This window comes from Anabrus simplex, chromosome 7 (genome assembly GCF_040414725.1).
Source record: "Anabrus simplex isolate iqAnaSimp1 chromosome 7, ASM4041472v1, whole genome shotgun sequence".
NCBI lineage: Eukaryota > Metazoa > Arthropoda > Insecta > Orthoptera > Tettigoniidae > Anabrus > Anabrus simplex.
In genome coordinates, this window is record NC_090271.1 from 345,075,553 (window position 1) to 345,098,461 (window position 22,909).

The 22,909-nt window shown below is 38.8% G+C and overlaps 1 protein-coding gene across 1 annotated transcript in view; it reads left to right on the forward strand.

Moving 5' to 3' along the window:
* ncm (nucampholin) overlaps positions 1–22,909 on the forward strand; it is a 202,837-nt gene that overhangs the window by 45,752 nt on the left and 134,176 nt on the right. Inside the window, exons 2-5 of the mRNA XM_067151843.2 lie at positions 521–649; positions 736–924; positions 22,156–22,309; positions 22,682–22,825. Of these exons, the coding sequence (XP_067007944.2) occupies positions 521–649; positions 736–924; positions 22,156–22,309; positions 22,682–22,825 (616 nt within the window). The remainder of the gene's footprint in view (positions 1–520; positions 650–735; positions 925–22,155; positions 22,310–22,681; positions 22,826–22,909) is intronic.

The window sequence follows — 22,909 nt, forward strand, 5'->3', positions numbered from 1 at the left end:
TGGTATGTTCCCAGGTATCAGTGGAGAGATGGCGTAGAATGACATCAGTAGGCGAATAAGTTTCAAAGGCTCATATAATTGGTCGACAATAACATTACATTGACCATTGTTTGTTGTGATGTGCATTGTCTCCTCTACTGCCACTCGTCGCCGATAGATGGGATTACTGCTGCGTCCCGAGTAAAACAGCCTGCCTGAATATTAGCGGGAAGTACCTGGGGAGTTAAATAACATTGTTTCCTTTACCATTCCGTTCCTTTGGTTCATCATAGTATTTCAGCTGTCCGATTCCTACTCTGAGCACTGATTGGAATGAGCGGTGTGCGCACTTAACGAAATATGGCTGAGGAGCGCTCATTCCATCGCGAAGCACGGGCGTGTCAGCTAGTCACATGTTGTCTGCTGTTTAGAATTCTTGTTGAGGTTGTTGATCCAGATTTATTTAATTTTTTATGTACCAGTAATTAAGGCGTAAATGAATATTATTATAATACTGTATAATATTATTAATGTGTTCCAGTTCCCAAACATCGGCGAGCTGTTACTGCGCAGAATCGTAATCCAGTTCCGACGAGGATTCAAACGCAATGACAAAAGTATGTGTATATCTGCAGCAACTTTCATTGCCCACCTTGTGAACCAAAGAGTTGTAGGTATCTCTCCTAGTACTTCATATAAACATATCTACTGATTGTTCTATATGTATTCTCTATAAAATATTCTCTGTTATTACAGGCCCATGAAATTTTGGCTCTAGAGATTCTAACTCTTCTCGTTGAAAGCCCCACTGATGATTCTGTTGAAGTAGCAATAGCATTCCTTAAAGAGTGTGGAGCCAAACTTACTGAAGTATCCAACAAAGGAATGCATGCCATCTTTGAAATGCTTCGGAACATCCTGCATGAAGGGCAACTAGATAAGAGGGTAAGCTCTTCAGTAATGTTGCTATCCAGACTAATCTCAAAATCTACTGGATGATTTTAATGAAACTTTCACTGACATCTTTCTTATGACCGTAGAAGTAACATTGGCTAGGTATTGTATTACTGTGATGAGGGAGCTCTTTTATCTCTACTGCTCTCTGCCTCCAAAGAGCTTTCATAACTTTATTGATGTAAGTGGAGTGTGGAATTATAAAAGTAAAGAGTCTGTTCAGTAAAATGTCTTGTCCCCAATTATATTTGTAAACATCTATCTATATCAGAAATGCATTGCCGCTAGTAATTCTGCTACCATCAGTCAGCTTGAGGGTAATTTGTTTATAGTAGGTACTTCAAGACTCAACTTCCAACTTGAGAAATTTAGTACTGGCATATGTTTCAAGGTTATCTTTATTTGTTTCCAGATGTCCCATGGTACACTTCAGCCTGTTATCCCTTTTTTTTCTTTTTTTTAGTACAAAGGTTTCAATTAAAAATGCCTAAAAAAAATTGAAATACTGTAATGTAAAAGCTCCCCAGAATCAAGGTGTAGGATATAGGAGAATGAGATGGATCATGGAGCTCGCCTGTCTCAAACATCAACAAACTAAAGTTAGAAACTGCAATTATGTCGTCGTGCAATCTGCGTATGTGTAATGGGTGCAGGTAAAGCCTGTTTGCAGGATCGATAACAGGAGAGATCACTTTCTGGATCTCCACAGACTTACTTTTTCAATATAAATCTCTGCAGTTTCCTGTAAGAGATTTTGTCATAACAATCAATATATCACAGGGTCAAACCTTCAAATAATAGATGGTGTTGAATGAGTAAATTACTTTAGTTTTACATTTCTCCTAAGAAAAACCTACAGGTAACAGCTACAGTAGAATTCCGCTGTAACGAACACCAGTATAACGAAATTTTCAGAATAAGGAATATTTCTTTTGGTCACTTCCTTTTTCCCTATTTGTTGTATGTTAAAATATTTCACTTTAACTAATTTCGTAGTTTCAGTTTAACGAATTAAAATTGAGCTCTTTCTTTACCAGTGTACCGGGCGGTACACCTCCACGCTACTAGTTCAAATATTGCACCAATTGAAACTCCTCTACAGGAGAAAGCATGAACTTTAAAAAACTGTATTAACTCAACAGTTTCTCCGAAGATGGCTCTGTGTGAATTTTGATGTGTTTTTGTTTGTCATTGATCAAGAAGTGTGGACGTTCTCTACCAGATGTCTCTACAAAAAAAAAAAACTATGATCATGCACTCTGGTGCAAAGGAATGAACCTTCTTGAAGAAATTTTGTATTCAAAAGTTGTTCTCTTTACTAAATTTTGTTCTTTTATTTTTGGGTTGGCAATATTAATCCTTCCTTCCGCCAGGTTTGAACTTAGTCTATCACGAATTTCTTTAATTAATTCTCAGCCAATCCTGTATGTCTTCTTCAATATGGATATGTAGCTCTAAGCTATCCAATAAAGTTGAGGGGGGGTGTGTACTCATTCTTGAAAGGTCTCGAATTTTCCACGAGGGTATAAAAACGGCTGATTTTCTTGTCTCCGGGCCACTAGTATAACATCTAACTCAGTGTGTGAATATGTAGCAGGGGGCGGGAAGCACCTCGTTCTTCAGACAGCAGTTCTTCTACAAGGTAATGGCCTCTTAACATCTTTATTTCTTGCTAGCTCAGCAGTCCAACTCTCGGGGAGGGTTCGAAACCTTTAATATGTAACCTATTAAACATGTAAACCCTTTTCCTGGTAAACTTCAGTTTTCTGGAATTTTAATGCGGGGATAGAGAGTGCTTCACCCTCTCGAGCTCCCCTTCATTTTGAAATTGAGGTGACTACATTTTCATAACCGTTTCTTCTCTTCCTTCATACGAGGCACCTCCCTAGCTTGGGATTAGCCCCTGTGTATCGGCCTAGAGCCACTTAGGTTTTAAAATGTAGATTTAGGAGTGCAAGTTCACGCCTCCATCCTTTTGTTTTGGGCCATTTAAATTAACCTGGTTTTTGCACACTAAGGCCCAGTAGATTGGGTACGAGATACCCCTGTTGAATTATAAGTAGGCCTACGCCTTAAGGGCAGTCAAGTGTAAAGTTTGTTTATGGCCTTCTGATAGGTTTGAACTATCGAGAGCGGGTCAGCTCTTTATGGTGTTGTGAAAAAAGTGCCTTAGAGAGGCTTGAAATGTAAGGGTGGGAGCTAATGCTCCATGTAATTAAGAGTTTTCTGCCCTTTGATAATTTATGGTTGTGAGCTGAGAGCTCAGAAATGATACTTGGGGCTCGAAGCCCAAATCTTGTAACAAACTGTAATTTGTAATTTCTTATTTTGTTGATTTGCTACTTGGTACCTGTTATACTCTGTTACTTGTTGATTTTGAAAAGAAAATATAACCTTTGTTAAAGTTTTAAATTAACTTTAATTTTGTAGTTGAGACCTATTCCAGCCCGCACCTTCTTTCACCTCCGCCTACCACGGATGAATCCGTAACAACCAGTTTGACCATATTTTCTCAAATTAAAACCAAAATTCATCCTGTTTTATGACCAACATTTTTCTTGTTACATTATTTCGTTATTCGGACGATATGATCTCCATTTTCCATATATGCACCGTACGCGATCGAGAAGGCAATCGCTTTTGTGTAACCAATATGCTTCTCCCAGTTCTCACATATGGTATGGAATAGAGGTGTGACGGTCCAGAAATAATGTGTCACTGCTCCAACTGCTCCAGTGACACGACTGGAGCAGAGACACGTTGCCGGTCCAGTGACAAACCGGTCCAACCACAGATGGAGCTGAGGAGCATAGAGCGCGGTGACATGCTGCTGGTCCAGTGACAAACCGGTCCAGCAACAGATGGAGCGAGGAGCGTGCTACGCAGTGACACGCTACCAGTCCTGTGAGAACTGGTACAAGCACAAATGGAGCTGAGGAACATAGCATAGTAGGCTTACGTAGTCAGCGGATGCACGATTTGCTCTGTTCTTCGATTATGTCATGATCACGCCTGTCTTATCTGATTCGATAATGGCACACTGGTGGTAGGTTGAAAGTATCAAAAATATTTTTTATCTTCAATTAATAAATACATACGTACATAATAATGTTATTTGCCTTACGTCCCACTAACTACTATTACTATTTTCGGAGACACCGAGATGCCGAAATTTAGTCCCACATGAGTTCCTTTATATGCCTCTAAATCTACCGATACGAGGCTGACGTATTTGAGCACCTTCAAATACGGTACCACTCGACTGAGCCAGGATCGAACCTGCCAAGTTGGGGTCAGAAGGCCAGCGCTGTACCGACCAAGCTACTCCGCCCAGCACAATTTTATTTCAAGAAGTAAATTACAAGTAGACTTTCTAGAAAAAGTAACTATTACAAGTATTTTTTAAATGTAATCGTTACAAGTAATCCGATTACTTTTACCCAGTTACTTTACAACTAGGAAAATGATAATGTTTTGTGTGCAATTCTTCCCGAAGATTCTGACATGTGAATGACCTTTAATGTTGTTTAGAAATCGCCGATGATCATTTTGAAATATGTGACGTTTTAAAAAGTATTCAGTGTTGTGAATTTACAATGTTCATTGATCATATTCGCCAGATTAAATGATTAGTTATAGTGTTAAAAGTGACGTTTAACTATACAGTTATGTTAAGAAAAACAGTCATTAATAATAATCACAATAAATTATTATTATTAATATTGTTATTATTTGTAGAAATGTTTTAATGTTGAAGTAGATTACTGTGGATTTCTTCCGTTCACATGAAATATTGAACACCATACCGGAATGTCTGCGTCCTGTTCTTGTCACTAACTCCCTAACGGTATGGGATGACGACGGCTGTGTCGCTGGACCGTTTGCAAATAGCAGTAACAACACTTCCCGGTACAGCAAACTGCGAGTCGCAGCGCAAGACCGTCACAGTTTGGTCACAGTAGCAGACAGCAGTGGACCGGTAGCAGCAAACTGCGAGTCGCAGCGCAGGACTGCCGCAGTAGCAGTGGACCGGTAGCAGCAAACTGCGAGTCACATCGCAACACTGTCACAGCAGCCATGGACCAGTAGACAAGAGGATCCTGGAGCATGTTGTCACTGCTCCATCGGAGAATAGGTGACATGTACCGGTACGCCAGTACCGACACACCTGTAGTATGGAACTTATTTGGGAAAGACTAACGGTGTCTGACCTTCTAACTATTGAAAATCTAAAGGCCAGATTTCTGAAACAAACACTGGGCATCTCCAAGATATCACCATCATGACTTGCGTATGAATTAACCAAAGAAACTTTTTTACTGGAAGATTTTAAAATAAGAATGCAGCTTTCACATACGCAGCAAGAAGAAGTAGTTCTCCAAGAGAAAAAGAGAAAACAAGCAGAAATCAGCCTGGATTTTTATTCAGCTGATGCTATGATTGACCGCAGCTGGACCGGTCCAAATAATGACGTGAGAAGTGCTTTGAATAGGCTGGCGGTACATGGGTTTCACCATCGTCTATGCCTGCGATCAGACTTTCATGAACCGTCCCTACATTGTGTGTGTACGTTGTGTGATAAACATTGCGATCGCTATCATTTCAGCAATTGCAAAAAGAGAACAAAATCTTCACTAGAATATGGGAAAGATTAATGTATTTTTTCTTTTAATGCACATTTGTGAGCTTTTAAATAAATAAATATGCTTCACCCTTTCAATACAAAAATGTTATAGTTTATTTATAACATGTATTTGTACTTGGAACTAGTTTCAACGCTGGTTTGCGTCATCATCAGCCAAAATGTGGGAATAGGCAAGCATTTAGGCATTTATATTACACAAGGCGTTACATTAAACAATACACATCTTACAAGGAGATAAAAACAGGGACGAGTATAGAAACAAATAAATCGTTGAGAAAACAAAAGTTATACATATTAAAAATAACCTTAACCACACATCTTGCAGTGCGAAAGTGTTCTTCTTGAATGATTCCTGAATATAAAACACACATGCACACATTTCTGAAGAGCCAGCAGGCAGGACAAAGTAAAGTGAAACCTTAAGAGTTCTCATTTTTCTATGTTCTGACTAACTAATGAAGTCTCCCTTGAGTTCCTGATAAACATACAAAACAGGAAATTCTCCTTCACTGTCAACAATAGCTATAAAGACCAACGGTAAATTTCATTTTAAATATTGTGCAGAGACGTGAAAGCATGATCTTGAATATAATATAACTCCTTCATTTAACCCAATTTTTTACACAAGGTGTTACATTAAACAATACACATCTTACAAGGAGATGAAAACAGGGAAAGTTATACATATTAAAAATAACCTTAACCACACATCTTGTAGTGCGAAAATATTCGTCTTGAATGATTCCTGAATACAAAACACACGCGCACACATTTCTGAAGAGCACGCAGGCAGGAAAAAGTAAAGTGAAACCTTAAGAGTTCTTCTGAGAAGAGTTCATCATTTTTTCTATGTTCCGACTAATTAATGAAGTCTCCCTTGAGTTCCTGATAAACATACACAACAGGAAATTCTCCTTCACTCTCAACAATAGCTATAAAGACCAACGGTAAATTTCATTTTAAATATTGTGCAGAGACGTGAAAGCATGATCTTGAATATAATATAACTCCTTCATTTAACCCAATTTTTTACACAAGGTGTTACATTAAACAATACACATCTTACAAGGAGATAAAAACAGGGACGAATGTAGAAACAAATGCATCGTTGAGAAAGCAAAAATTATACATATTAAAAATAAGCTTAACCACACAACTTGCAGTGCGAAAATATTTGCCTTGAGTGATTCCTGAATACAAGACGCACGCGCACACATTTCTAAAGAGCCAGCAGGCAGGAAAAAGTAAGGTGAAACCTTAAGAGTTCTTCTGAGAAGAGTTCATCATTCTTTCTATGTTCCGACTAACTAGTGAAGTCTCCCTTGAGTTCCTGATAAACATACACAACAGGAAATTCTCCTTAACTCTCAACAATAGCTAGAAGAACACTTTCGCACTGCAAGATGTGTGGTTAAGGTTATTTTTAATATGTATAACTTTTGTTTTCTCAACGATTCATTTGTTTCTATACTCGTCCCTGTTTTTATCTCCTTGTAAGATGTGTATTGTTTAATGTAACGCCTTGTGTAATATAAATGCCTAAATGCTTGCCTATTCCCACATTTTGGCTGATGATGACGCAAAACAGCGTTGAAACTAGTTCCAAGTACAAATACTGTACATGTTATAAATAAACTATAACATTTTTGTATTGAAAAGGTGGACCGTTTTAAGTTTTCCTATCATCCTTCCTCAGTTCAATATGGACAAAAATGAAATTCCTAGGTTTAAATATATGCTTCACCCGTCATCCAATGTAAGACGTCACTCTATTAGCTGAGTAGGAGCACCGAGTTTGCAATCCACCAATGAACGCTAGACTTTGCGCAACCAATAGGCTTCGCCCATCAACCAATGTAAGATGTCACACTATTGGCTAAGGCTCTATAAGATGGGTATGCTTAGCGGTCATTTTGGTTCATACAAGCTCAATGGGCCATGTGATCAAACTCTAGTTTCTCCTACGAGCGCTAGCTTCATCGCATTGAACGTATTGCTTTAATCACCGCGTGCAGGGACAGAATAGTGCTATATTTGTGTGGATATTTACATACATAATGGTGGGTTGTTCTGCTCCTCATTGTAGTAATGTGTCTACTGCGGGATACAGGCTGTTTAGATTCCCTTCTGTTCTGCATTATACCTCCACTGCCTCTGCTACACCTTCTACTTCAACTGCTGACTAAAACATGCATCCAGCTCCCACTGACATTACTACATCCCTTAATTCAGTCACATTAATCATTCAATATTCAGTTCTGCCCCCAAAGTCCAGCAACAGAAGTTCAACATCCAAACACCACAGTTATAATATTTGTCAAAACTAACTTCATATGACAGAAATAATTTGTTTAACGTTGGTGGTAGCACAACAAATGCATTTTTGTAGACCAAGATCTGTGGTAGGCCTATATGCAGACAGGTTTTAAGACTATGAGCTTTCTGACTCATTCTCTGAAATAATCGGTTTTTTATTAAATTGGGGTGATCTAAAGAAACCAAATTGTGAAGTTATGAAATTAATTTGTAACTGTGAGGCCTTCTATAGGGACTATAAGCATTATACAACGCAAAATGGTGCAAATGTTGTAACGGAGAAAATTTTGAATGATAAACATACCAGTATATGTTCTCCAACGTGCTTAAATTTTTAAAAAAGTGTTTGACACTCCTTCAAAATTCGATCCTATACTGTTGTTGACATCAAAAAAATGTACGTAAACGACGTAAAATGTATGGAACTGCTTCAGAAAAGAAGAGAAAAATGTAAGCAAGGAATGGAATGTTATTGTTTTGTAAATACTGTAACAAAAGGAAACAGTAAATTTGTAAAATATACTGGTCACTGGTAACTGATTATCAGTGCAATACTTCAGGATGGGAGAAAAGATTCAGCTATAGAAGTAGTTACTGTATTCCTATTTTCTTTCCGAATGTAATTTATAATAACATAATATTTGTTTCATGAATGTTCGGTTGAACAAACTAAAATCCTCTGTTTATTACAACTGCATTAGCTGATGAGGTTCATAACACTCACCAAAACCGAGCTTGATAGTTTGCAGTCGCTTAAGTGCGACCAGTATCCGGTATTCGGGAGATAGTGAGTTCGAACCCCTCTGTCGGCAGCCCTGAAGATGGTTTTCCGCTGATGATTGATGATGATAATAATAATGATGATAATAGTAACTTTAACAACATCCTTTTCTGGGTAAGATTCGTAGATGACACCTTAGTAATTATGGATGAGAGCATTACAAATGCAGCTACCACTCTCATTAATCTAAATAACATTGACCCACATATAAAATTCACACTTGAATCCGAAATTGAACAGAAAATAGATTTTCTAGACCTAACTATTACCAGACACCCAAGTTACTTAAGATATAAGATTTTCAGAAAACCCACCCAAACAGTCACCACAATCCGTCAAGATTCTTCACACCCCCAAATTCACAAACGAGCAGCATACAACAGCATGGTATACCGAGCCTTCAATGTTCCAATGTCTAAAAGAGACCTCAAAAATGAGTTGAACACTATTCGCCATATAGCTAAATCCAATGGATACAGCAGATTCTTTATAGAAAAAAATAATCAATAAATATAAATACCGCCCTTCTACCACCTTGAAAAAAGATAAGAAAAACAACTCCTCTCTTTCTATCTTTACCTTCAACGAACAAATCTACCAAGTCACCAACATCTTTAAGAAGCACGATGCAAAAGTAGCTTTCAAAACTAAGAATAGGAATGCACAAATCTTACATAATGCCACATCCATAAACAAGTTCAATAGTTATTCAAAATCAGGAGTATACAGGATCAGTTGCAACAGTTGTAATTCTTCTTACGTCGGACAGACCGGGAGAAATTTTAAGATAAGGTACTCAGAACACGTCAATGCCCTGAAATACAATAAATTTTCAGCTGTAGGACAGCATATGCATGACTATAAGCACAAATTCACAGACATAAAACAAGATATGGAAATTCTCAAAATCATCAATGAAGGACCCCTCCTTAACATTACCGAAAGCTGCTTCATACATTTAGATCAATATTTCAACCCAAATCATAATCTTAATGAAATTTCAGAAAAACCAAGTATCCTTTTTGACCTTCTAATTCCCATTTTCAGCAATGTCAAACCAACAAGTCATAATTCAGTTTTTCATAATATTCACAGCACGTTTCCTCAACAGCCATCCTTTTTCTCACATCCTTCAGCCCCACCTTAATCCCCCCTCCCCACCCCACCCCCTTCTCCGATCCCCTCTCATTCTGACCTTCCCCTCCCCTTTCCTTCCTTTTCATTTGAATCTCACAACAGTTAGTCTGAAGCACACTCAACAATATACCACGCACCTCATGCTGTATTGAGAGGTAAGTCTCATATAACCTATGCCATCTAACTAACACATTCTCTCATTCAATTCATTAATTAAATTTTATCTAATTTATCAGGTTAACTTCATGGGCACCGCAATGAATCGCAAAAATTTTATACCACACACAATGTATCTGTGTTAACCACATCTTCATGTGCTGTCCTGACAATGTCCAACAACATTTTAGCAAGATTTAACAAGCACCATGAGAGCATCTCATTTATTATTTTGATTGAAGATGAAACAACATCTAACAGTTCCCTGTCAGCTAGTGGTTATTTACAGCAGTGTCCAATGGATTACATATAGCTAACACCACACATATAGATTTGATGACAAACTACAGGATCAACATTTACCAGTTCCCAGCAGTATTAGAACTAACAGTTCTGTGTATATAAATTAATACTTGAAATTATTCTCAATGATGAACATACTCAAGATGTTAGAACCTAGTTCATTTTCAGATTTATTCATAATTCCATCCCAGTTTTTAATGTCACTTTGTATATATTTCTTTTGATTTGTTTTATGTCAGTTGTGTGCATGTTCATTTGTTTAGTTATTAGGTGTTTTACATTAAGGCTGAAGATGTCCAACCCCGGCCGAAACTAGTCCCTAATTAATGTAATTTAGAATATTACATATTATAGAATTGAAAGGTGGACCAATACTACATTAATTTAATAATACATTGTACAACATTTCCGCTGTCTTCCATTTTCACACCAAGCAAATGCTGGGGCTGTACCTTAAGGCCACGGCTGCTTGCTTACCACTCCTAGCCCTTCCCTGTCCAATTGTCACCATAAGACCTATCTGTGTCAGTGCGACGTAAAGCAACTTGTAAAAAAAACACTCGCGAAAATTAAATTTATTTTGCACATGGAATGTTTTTAAAATACTGGTAAATAAGAAAAGTGAATAAATTTTAGAAGAATGAGACTTAAAGAATCCCAGTTACTTGGGTGTGTTCTTCTTCGCACAGCACATTTCAGAGTTATTTTTGTTCGAAGAATATTTTTCTGATTATTTCGACAACATTGAAAATAGCTCTGAATCGATTTTACACAAGTGTGAAATACCGACTGATATCATATAAGAAGATGTACAATATTATAGGGAAGGATCCACCTTTCAATACTCCGTAGTAAGTTGAACTAAAAAGTAGTTACAACCTGTTTATTGGGACCGGTTTCAACACATTTCAAGTGTCATCATCAGCCAATTAGCGAAGATCTTAAAACAACTAATATATTGAACACAGGCAAAATATTAACATTGTATCATATCGTAGCAATTCAGTTAATGTTCAAAACACAATAATCACAGTCAAGAGAGTAAACAGAACATCACTATCTTGCGCCGAAAACAAATATAGTTGAAGTCCATAAGCAGATCAAGTATGCACTTATGTAAAGTCGTTGCTAGGCAGGTCTTGTAGGCATTTGTTTCTCCGGCCGAAGAGTAAAAGGTGACGTGAATGAAGTCTTAGGAAAACAGTGTAGGATTTAATTTCGTCAAATTCAAAGTGGATATATAGGTTTTAAAATAATTTAAAACGTTAAAAAAGAATAAAGCCAAATAAAAAATATATTAAAAAATAGGAAGAAATAATGAAAGAAATACGAGGTTCAACTCGAAACAACTTGCCGTAGTAATTGATAAAGAAATGATAAATAGAGAAATGGGGTGGGGAACGTTTATTAGAGGGTGGTGATGGTGGTTATTGTTATTAGAGGAAATACAATTGGGCAACAATCCTTTATATAACACTAATTCGAGGAAAAAAGAGGAAGAGAACCAACACTTCGAAAAATGAAGATATCAGTTAAAGGAAGACAAGGGCCGCGAAGGGCGTGAAAATGAAAGACTCCCTAGCCCTCGCAAACCTAATAGCATCGGGGTCGGAAAAGAACAAATAAGTGGAAGCAATGCCAGGACTCAGCTAAGGGCCCCGTGGTCGCCAACCCACGCTCCGAAGTTCAGAGCCCCTGGGGGATGGAGGGTGGGAAGGAAAGAAAAATGGAAGGGATCCGATACTTCGAAAAATGAAGATATCAGCCAAAGGAAGACAAGGGCCACGAAGGGCATGAAAATGAAAGACTCCCTAGCCCTCGGAAACCTAATAGCGTCGGGGTCGGAAAGGAACAAGAGTTGACCAAGGGAGGTCGGACAGGATAGATGAAGGTGAGGAGCCTGGCACAATTAAGTGGAAGCAATGCCAGGACTCGGTTAAGGGCCCCGTGGTCGCCAACCCATGCTCCGAAGTTCAGAGCCCCTGGGGGATGGAGGGTGGGAAGGAAAGAAAAATGGAAGGGATCCGATACTTCGAAAAATGAAGATATCAGTCAAAGGAAGACAAGGGCCACGAAGGGCGTGAAAATGAAAGACTCCCTAGCTCTCGGAAACCTAAAAGCGTCGGGGTCGAAAAGGAACAAGAGTTGACCAAGGGAGGTCGGACAGGATAGATGAAAGTGAGATGCCTGGCACAAGTAAGTGGAAGCAATGCCAGGACTCAGCTAAGGGCCCCGTGGTCGCCAACCCACGCTCCGAAGTTCAGAGCCCCTTGGGTGGGGAGGGGGGAACTAAGGAGGATCAAGGGGGGTGTTGCGGAAGGGGGAAGTGGCATGAGAGGGTATTGTGTAAATTGTGAAAGATTGATTCCTTATTTGTTGACTTCAGGTTATTGAAAAAGGAGATGAGAAAATCGAAAAGGGCATTGGGTTTCTCAGAAATATCATTCAGATTAAGATTTGGATTGAAAAACTGGTCAAGGTGTATAAAACAGTTTTCGGTGATGTCTAGGAGAGGGCCTTTATTTAGAGTGCTGAGAATTTCAATATCCTGGTTTATTGTAGTGAAAGCATGTTTTGTGTCATGTATGTGTTGTCCCACTGCCGAAAATCTGTTGTGCTTTATTGCATTAACGTGTTCAAAGTACCTAATTTTGAAGTTGCGACCAGTTTGACCTATGTAAGAAAAATTACAGTTGTGGCACTTAAAACGGTATACGCCTGATTTAGAAAAGACACTTCTTCTATTTAAAGAGTGGGAGTTATGTAATAATTCAAGGTTTCTATTATTAGTTCGAAAAGAAATCATGGTATTGTGTTTTTTGAAGACATTAGCTATACTATAGGTATTTGTATTGAATGTGAATGTGGTGTAAGCAGCTGGTTTGGGAATATCTTTTAAGAGTGTTGTGTTAGGGCGGTGTCTAAATTTGTTAATGATTTGTTCAATAAAATAAGAGTTATAACCGTTAAATTTGGCAATAGAGCGGATGATATTTAGTTCTTTATTTAAGTTTTCCTTTGATAGCGGAATTTTGAAGGCGCGGTTAACCATACTGTTGTATGAAGCACGTTTATGTGACTGTGGGTGAAAAGAGTCTTGTTTTATGGTATTAGCTGTATGTGTGGGTTTTCTATAAATCATATATGATAATGAGGAAGGTAATCTGTTTATTGTTATGTCATATCATATGGTATCAAAATCTTCTATCACAATTTATACATCTTCGACACTGACCGATTACCTCGTCAAATTCCACGATTTAAGAATGACAGTAGCCTATATCAATACCACGGTGTCCCTCATTTCATTAGACGGTACCGTGACCCATAGCTTATGAACAACCTATCTACCTATCAATAATACAATAATAAGAAAACGATTTATTAGAAAGCTATTTTTTCTAATATTTCTCCAGTGAGAGTACTTGCCTATTTTGTTGGTTTATTAAAAGGCAAATTATCAACGACCTTGCTCTTACAATCACCGTCTCGAGTAAAAATTACACAGTCATTTACAAAATATATTAATATTTATGTTGAGTAACTGTTTGAGTAATTCTGAAAAAGAGTATTTTTACAGTATGTTAGTTTAGCATCATTTTCTAGCGCCAAGAACAGTAAAAAATAGGGATATATATATAAGGCTGGGGCGGTCAGCTGCCTTACCAACGTAGTGCAGGAATGAACCATAATGGCAGGCGAGCATACCTAGTCTTTAGAGAGCCCTACTATTGGCTGAGTAGGATCGCGATGTTTGTAATCCACCAGTGAACGCGACGGTTTCTTCACATCATACATTGCATGTTTCTTCTTCATATTTCATTCGCAAAGCCTATTCAAAGCACTTCTCACATTCTCTTTGACTTCTCATGTCATTATTTGGACTGCTCCAGCTCTGGTCAATCATAGCATCAGATGAATAAAAGTCCAGGCTGATTTCTGCTTGTTTTCTCTCTCTCTCTTGGAGAACTACTACTTCTTGCTGTTAGGGTTATATCATTAAACTTGCAAAGTTCGTGTGCATTTCGTTAAATAAATAAGTGCATATCATTGCAAATGGATAAGCAGAAGTGACAGCAGTTTTCGTTGAGTGAAGAACGTAAATTCCGGAAGTAAAGAAAGGCGAAAAGAAAGGAGATGTAGCGAAGAAGTATGGCATTAGCCCATCAACACTTTCTACTTTTTTTAAACAGAAAAGTAAGATAGAGGAAAACATTGATGCTGATGCCCTAGGTCCACAGCGTAAGAAGATCAGGACAGCCAACTACAAGGAGGTGAACCAAGCCGTCTATACGTGGTTTGTGGAAATGTGGAGTAAAAATATTCCAATAAATGGCCCACTGTTATGTGAGCGTGCACGATCTTTCGCACGTTCGCTTGGGTCACCTGAGTTTATGGGTAGTGCTGGTTGGCTTTATAGGTTCCGGGAGAGATATGGCATATCCCACAAAATTATAAATGGTGAAGCTAACGATGCCCCGAAGGAAGTTGCGTCTTCATGGCGGCTGGAGACTCTAAAGGATGCCTTGAAATAATATTCGCCGGCAGACATTTATAATGCAGACGAAACTGCGTTATTTTATAAACTAATGCCGAACAAAACCCTTGGTTTTAAGGGAAATAAGTGTTTTGGGGGCAAACGTTCAGAAGAACGTATCACGGCTCTTTTGTGCACCAATTCCACAGGGACGGACAAACTGAAGCCTCTCATAATTGGGAAGTTTGGGAAGCCAAGGTGCTTCAAGAGGATGCAACATCTGCCCTTTGAATACAGGCACAACTCTAAGGCATGGATGACATCTGTGCTATTCAAAGAGTGGTTGTTGGACTTGGAACGTCAGATGAAGGCCGAAAAGAGAATTCTTCTATTATTGGACAATTGCTCTTCTAAAATTGTTTGGAGCATATAAAAGTATTATTTTTGCCTCCAAATACAACTTCAATTCTGCAGCCGCTGGATCAAGGTATAATTCATGCAGTAAAGCGGCATTACTGAGCTCGTGTGGTCCGTCGAATGCTGTGCAACATTGCCACGAATAGAGACATTAACATCAACATATTGGAAGCAATGCAGATGTTTAATGCTGCATGGAAATCCCTGAATGCAGACATCATCACAAACTCTTTAGAAAAGCTGGAGTTGTTTGCACAGAAGATGTCGCAGAAAGTGAAGTGTTGGATGATGTGGAAACCGAGGAGAATTGGAAGCGTTTGTGTACAACGTTGGATGTGCCATCTACAGTAAGTCTTACCGACTACATCAATGTAGATAGTGATGTAATAGTCCACAAAGAAATCACCAATGAAGAAATTGTGGAGGACATTATGAATGATAGAGATCCATGTGATGAGGAGGAAGAGGAAGACAGCTCCCAAAATGATTGTGATCGACAGAGCTTGACTCTTCAGCAGGCAACGAACATGGCACATAGCCTTCAAGATTTTCTTGTGTCACGATGTGATGTGCCAGAATCTGTTTTAAATTCATGTGCAGTGGTTGGTGACTATTTGGAACGAGCTTTTGTGTCTGGATCTGTTCAGAAGAAAATCACAGATTTTTTCAGAAAATGTTCTGGAACAGTGTGTAGACTTGCTGGTACAATGTAAAAATAGATTTTCTGAAAACATCTGCCAGTACTTTAACTCTTATTATTATAATGATATTTTGAAGTTATATGGATCCTGCAGCTGATATAACAGGGCAGATGACCTCGTAGTTCTGGCCCTAAAAACAATAACTAATGGATATAATACTAGGTGAGTTCTTAAGAATTGACTTATTTCAGTATAACAAATTAATTTCAGAGGTCTCCAAAATGTTGTTATACTGGTATTTCCTTAGAGGAGTGACTTTAGTATGGTCACAGCTTGTATATATCTGAAAAATATACAACATGTCTTCCCCCAACGTACCCAAAAGATATAGTATTCTGCCAACATTTCATATATCCTAATTTGCACAAAGCATCATATTTTCTTGTGTAATGAACGCAGTTTTTTGACGAAAAATACAGGTGAAAACTTTGGATGCGTAAAGGAATTCAAATATTTAAAAAAAAAATTACACTTCATTTACATTTAAAAGGTACATAAATTATAATATACATACAATTGGTTCAACCCATCTTCTGTTACCATCATTTGGTGTAAAATTCGAAGGTGAGGTAAGTTGGACACGTGGGTTTGAAGTATCGACACCGGAAAATATTCTTCCTGTTACGAGTTGGCAATACGACCTGAAGTGAAATAAACATGAACTCATAAAAGTACCATTCATGTAAGTGCATAATAATGACATACCGGCAGAAAAAGGAAAACTGTCCAACACAAGAAGGGCCGGGCATCAAAGGAGGGACCCGAAACCGTTCGTATCTAATCTTATACGACTGACATGTCCATTCACCTTTTTTCTTATACGAATGTGGATCCCTCGTGGAAATTTTACTTCAGGCATTGTTTTTTGTTTTAGAACAACGTAAGGTGCATGCTTTCTGCCTTCACCTGTTACAGCAAGCATTGCAGTACATCGTTGTTTTTCGCTTCCGGTAGTGCGTACGTAGCACTCGATGTCTCCTCCTTATCAGTTGTTTGACTTTGTGGCATTTGGAAACTGAATGGCGTCTGACCTGCGGTTTCTATTTGGGAGAACAAATCTTCCTTCACTTTACGCTTCTCATTAACAAAGCGATGAAAATCAATGTCTTTTTCATTCAAATCATTCGGCATTTTTGGCGTAAAGTTGTTCTTCGAAGAGAAAGGCCATTTCTCTTCATAAAAGTAATCATCCCGCCTCGGTTGTCCTTCAAATCCGAGATACTGATTCCATGTGCAGCAGCTATTTCTCATTCTTTAAAATACAGCATTTCGTGATAAACGGCATATCCAACGTTGCGTAGCGGACTCATATATTTAAGCGTGTCCGCCTCTACTTTCTGAAATTTGCCATCTTTTGGTCCGCGAAATGCTTTGTGAGACTTGTTGGTTGCTTGAAGTGCACTTGTCTGTTACCGCAGTAGCACACGTTGCTTTAGGACACTGAATACCTGCGGCCCGCTGCCCTGTGCCATACTCGTATTACTTGAATTCTTGCTCACTGTGAACTAACAAACAATTTGGAGATCAAAGAAAACGCATGCCCCGTTCCCGAAACACTCATAAAATACCAAAACCGACTTTCAGCGTATTGGGTCGTGTTTCGTACATTTAGTACGTGTTGAAGAGATGTTTAGTATAGAACAAAAATGGCCAACCGGACACCAGTGGGATCTGAACCGGCAACCTCCTGAATTCGTGTTGGCTGCTCTACCAATTGAGTTATGGTGGCCTAACCCATTTTTGTTCTGTTGGAAAGGATCTAGTCCGCCTCTGTGGTGTAGTGGTTAGCGTGATTAGCTGCCACCCCCGGAGGTCCGGGTTCGATTCCCGGCTCTGCCACGAAATTTGAAAAGTGGTACGAGGGCTGGAACGGGGTCCACTCAGCCTCGGGAGGTCAACTGAGTAGAGGTGGGTTCGATTCCCACCTCAGCCATCCTGGAAGTGGTTTTCCGTGGTTTCCCACTTCTCCTCCAGGCAAATGCCGGGATGGTACCTAACTTAAGGCCGCGGCCGCTTCCTTCCCTCTTCCTTGTCTATCCCTTCCAATCTTCCCCATCCCCCGCAAGGCCCCTGTTCAGCATAGCAGGTGAGGCCGCCTGGGCGAGGTACTGGTCATTCTGAGTCCGAGGGAAAAACCGAACCTGGAGGGTAAACAGATGATGATGATGATGATGATGATGATGGAAAGGATCTAAAGTACAGATCTGGCACTATGGCCATCACACTGTAGAGTGTGTTTAAGTCACCTGTTGAGGGCCAAGTCAGTGAATATTGAATTTTCACGACCGCATTGTAACCGAAACCGACTTTCAACCTATTAGGTCATGTTACGTACATTTAGTACATGTTGAAGAGATGTTAAGTACAGAACATTTAAATGTATGTAACATGACCTAATAGGTTGAAAGTTGGTTTCGGTTACAATGCGGTCGTGAAAATTCAGTATTCATTGAGTTGGCCCTCAACGAGCGACTTAAACCCACCCTACAGTGTGATGGCAGTACTGCCAGACTTGTACATTAGATCCTTTCCAACAGAACAAAGATGGCCTAGGCCACCATAGCTCAATTAGTAGAGCGCCCGACGCGAAATTGGGAGGTTGTGGGTTCGGATCCCACTGGTGTCTGGTTGGCCATTTTTGTTCTGTACTTAACATCTCTTCAACACGTAGTAAATGTTCGTAACACAACCTAGTAGGTTGAAAGTCGGTTTCAGTTACAATGCGGTCATAAAAATCCAATATTCATTGACTTTGGCCCTCAATGGGCGACTTAAACACACTCTACAGTGTGATGGTAGTAGTGCCAGATCTGTACATTAGATCCTTTCCAATAGAACAAAAAAAAAATGGAGAGAGACTAGTTGACCTGTGTAGAAACCATAATTTAATCTCAAAATCTACATGTTTTTAGAGGAAACCTCAAAAACTCAAAACATGGAAACACCCTGACTACACTAAAGGAGAATGGCAACTGGATCACGTCTGCATGGACAAATACCACCACAAAGAGATCTATAACGTCAAAGTCCTCCGAGGAATAGACACAGGTTCAGATCACTACGTAGTTAAAATTAAAGTTAAACTCACTCCCCAGAGGAGACAACAAAAGCAAGCCCTTAAAACTAAAAGAAAAATAGATCCTACCCAGCTAATCAACAACAAAAATTACCAGAAAGCAACTGAAAAAATAAAAATCACAGACAAACTTGAAGACTTAGTACACAACCCTGGATCCGCCCAAGATTGAATTTTTTGAGAATAAAGTTGTAACTTTTAGCGTTGGATACAGTGCACGCGGTTTCAATAACAAGAGTCCAAGAAGACTGTGTAGTTTGCCGTGCCATATATGGCACGCTGGGCGGATTCAGGTTAAACAAATTGCAGAAGACCTAGCTCCAATTAAACCACGTAAAAAACACCAATCGTGGAACAGTGAATGTGATGAAACAGTGGAGAAAAGACATCAGGCATGGCTATTACATCAGTCCCAAAAGACAGAAATATCCTATCAAAAGCTAGTAAAACAGAGAAAAGAAACTACCCAAGTCTTAAGAAGAATAAAAAGACAACATCATAAGGACACCCTGCAGTTAATTGAAGAACAGTTCAGTGAAACTAAATCAAGGGACTACTACAAAACCTTCAGAAAGCTGCTCCAAAAATATGAACCCCCGACCCTACTGATGATAGATGAAGATGGTAAGCTGGCCCATAACAATAAAGACAATGCAGAAATTCTGGCTAAACATTTCAACAAGCTTTTAAATTGTGAGGAACCTACAGAACTCCTCCATTTGGACACCAACACCCCGATAAAAACATCACCAGAAAACATCAATCCCCCCCACAATAAAGGAAGTCTACCAAGCTCTGAATAAATTTTGAAAACTACAAAGCGCCAGGAGAAGATCAGACCTTTGCGGAAATCTGGAAATATGCAGGAACCTCAGCAAAAGTTGCCCTCCATCAACAATTTCTCTCTATCTGGATTAAAGAAGAACTACCAGAACACTGGACAACAGCCCTCATCCATCCTCTGCACAAAAAAGGGGACAAAACCGACCCTAATAACTACAGGGGAATCTCGCTCCTAGACATAACATACAAAATATTTTCAATAATCATCCTTAATAGGATAAGTTTACAACTTGAGAAAGAACTAGGAGAATATCAAGGAGGTTTCAGACCCTGGAGGAGCTGTCCTGATCAGATCATGAATTTTAAGTTGATAATGGACTATAACAGGAGAAGAAACAGAGATATGGTGATAACATTTGTAGATTTCAAGAAAGCTTATGATTGCATCCATAGAGAATCTCTGTTTAAAATTTTAAGACACCTTGGACTACACCCCAAATTAATAAACATGATAAAATTGACTCTCACCAATACCAAGTCAAAAGTGAAGTTTAGGGGTGAAACATCAGAGACATTTGAAATTAAAACTGGACTACGGCAGGGAGATGGGCTCTCACCACTATTATTTAACTGTGCTCTAGAAATGGTAATGAGGGAATGGTTTAGAAAATGTCCCCCCAAAATAAAGATTGGCCGAAAAATCAAAACAAATTGCCTGGGTTTTGCTGACGATTTAGCATTACTAGCAGTGGACATAACAGAAGCAAAAACCCAGATATCAGAACTTCAAAACATTGCAAATAAAATTGGCCTCAAAATATCATTTGAAAAAACAGAAATTATGCTCCAAAAACCAACACAGCTAAAAGAAGTCACCATAAATGGTAATAAAATCAAAATAGTAACTCAGTTTAAATATCTTGGAGAAGTAATAACACATAACTTAAATGAAAAAAATCTCAATCCAAGTAAGAACAAATAGATTAGCTAAAGCACAAAAATTAACATGGGATATCTAAAAAAAGAAATGTCTATCAATAAATACAAAAATAAAACACTACAACACAGTTATAAAACCGGAAGCTACATATGCAGCAGAAACACTCTTTTACCTGAATAAACAATCAAAGACTGAGAGACTTCAGAAAATTGAAAGGAGGATTGGAAGAACCTGTATCAACAAAAAATACCAGACAGATGGACAGTGGCAGTTAATACCTAACAAAGTCGTGTACAAAGAGCTAGAATTCATTACAGATACTATGCGTAAGAGGAGACTGGGATTCTTTGGACATATCCTGAGGATGCAGGACTCGAGACTTCTGAAACAACTAGTACAACACAATCTCGTCTCAAAAAATACCACAACAGGATGTAAATGGATCAGAGACGTAAGAGAGGATTTGAAGGAAATAGGCCTTACAACAGAAGACACCAAAAATAAGATAAAATTGAATACAAAACTCAAGAATACAAACCTCCGCTTTACCCTTACACAAAACAAACCAACAACACGCGCATTTTCAACTGAGGAAAGGGCACGAAGATCGGAGCGTCTGAAGAAGTACTGGGAGGACCGCAAAGCCCGAACAGTCCCTTCAAAGAGACCTGAACGACGGACTGACTAAAGTGATCCTAGGTGGTCATAAAAGAAGAAGAAGAACAAAGATGGCCTAGGCCACCATAGCTCAATTGGTAGAGCAGCCAACGCAAATTTGGGAGGTTGTGGGTTCGGATCCCAGTGGCATCCGGTTGGCCATTTTTGTTCTGTACTTAACATCTCTTCAACACGTACTAAACATACGTAACACAACCTAGTAGGTTGAAAGTTGGTTTCAGTTACAATGCGGTCGTGAAAATTTAATATTAACTCATAAAATACATTTGTACCAGATTGGAGTAGAGCGTTACTAGTCACTTCTGCGTTGATTCACTCACTGAACTAGTGCAGTGGTATTTCCTACTGGCTGATACAGCACATTGCCAAGTATTTGGAATGCCTGGTTTTGAAATGGGAAGGCTGTTGCTACCTGAATAGTTGAGATCTTTATTTCGAAAGGCATACAGAGCTGCGTGATGGATGTTCAAAGAAGTGGGTGCATCAAATACGTGAACATTTCTTTTTCTCCACTTTGGGCCCCAAAATATTGGGATGCTAAAATTATGCAAGGGCATTAATTATGCGAGAAAATGTGTTATTTAATTCAGTAGGTATTTTGGTAAAATGTCCTTCATTTTTATGAATAAAATACTTCAGGGATGTATAGTGTACTTCAAGTCATCATGAGAACTAATAGAATCTTGCATGTTATGTGGTGCAATGAGGGCTTGTTATGAGGGATATCTTTTCTCTTTCAACATTTGCGGTTTACAGCTCTAAAAAGCAAAAATGCAGATTTCTATATTAGGTTTTATGTTCACATTTCACAGGTGCAGTACATGATTGAAGTTATCTTTCAAGTGCGGAAAGATGAGTTTCGTGACCACGTGGCGGTCACAGAGGAGCTGGATATTGTAGAGGAAGAAGAGCAGTACACTCATCTAGTAACATTAGAAGATGCTACAGATCCGGAAGATATCCTCAGTGAGTCTCTTATTCTTGTATTCATCTTAAAGAGAGTACTCATCATGTCAAGCAGATCTTTCCACAGTGCCTGAATGATTTTTGAGAATACTTCATTAAGTAGGATTGCATCGTTAGCTAAGATCTGTTGAGTATGTGCTGAGGAGGCGCTATAATTGTCTTATTTCTGGGAACAAATACAAAATATGAGCTTGGTGCTGAGAGTGTTAAGAATATTTACTGTACAAAAATGGCTTATGTTATTAGTAGGTGGAGTCAGACCGTTACTGATGATTCATATTACCTTGGTCACTCCTGTGGTGGTAGAAATTTGATTTTTCATCTCTTTCTCTCTTATTGACTGCTTGGTTTAACAGTATTTATTTTCTGCAGATGTATTCAAGTTTGATCCTGAGTTTGAAGCTAATGAAGAGAAATATAGTGCATTGCGCAAAGATCTTCTTGGTGAAGATAGCAGTGCTTCGGAGAGCGGCTCAGGAGAAGAGGAAAGTGATTCAGAGGAGGAAAGTGAAAATGGTAAGTCTCTACATTTCTTTTATTTGTACAAAACTTTTAAACTCACCTTAAGAAAACGCTAGTTCTTATTATTTATTAGGCAGC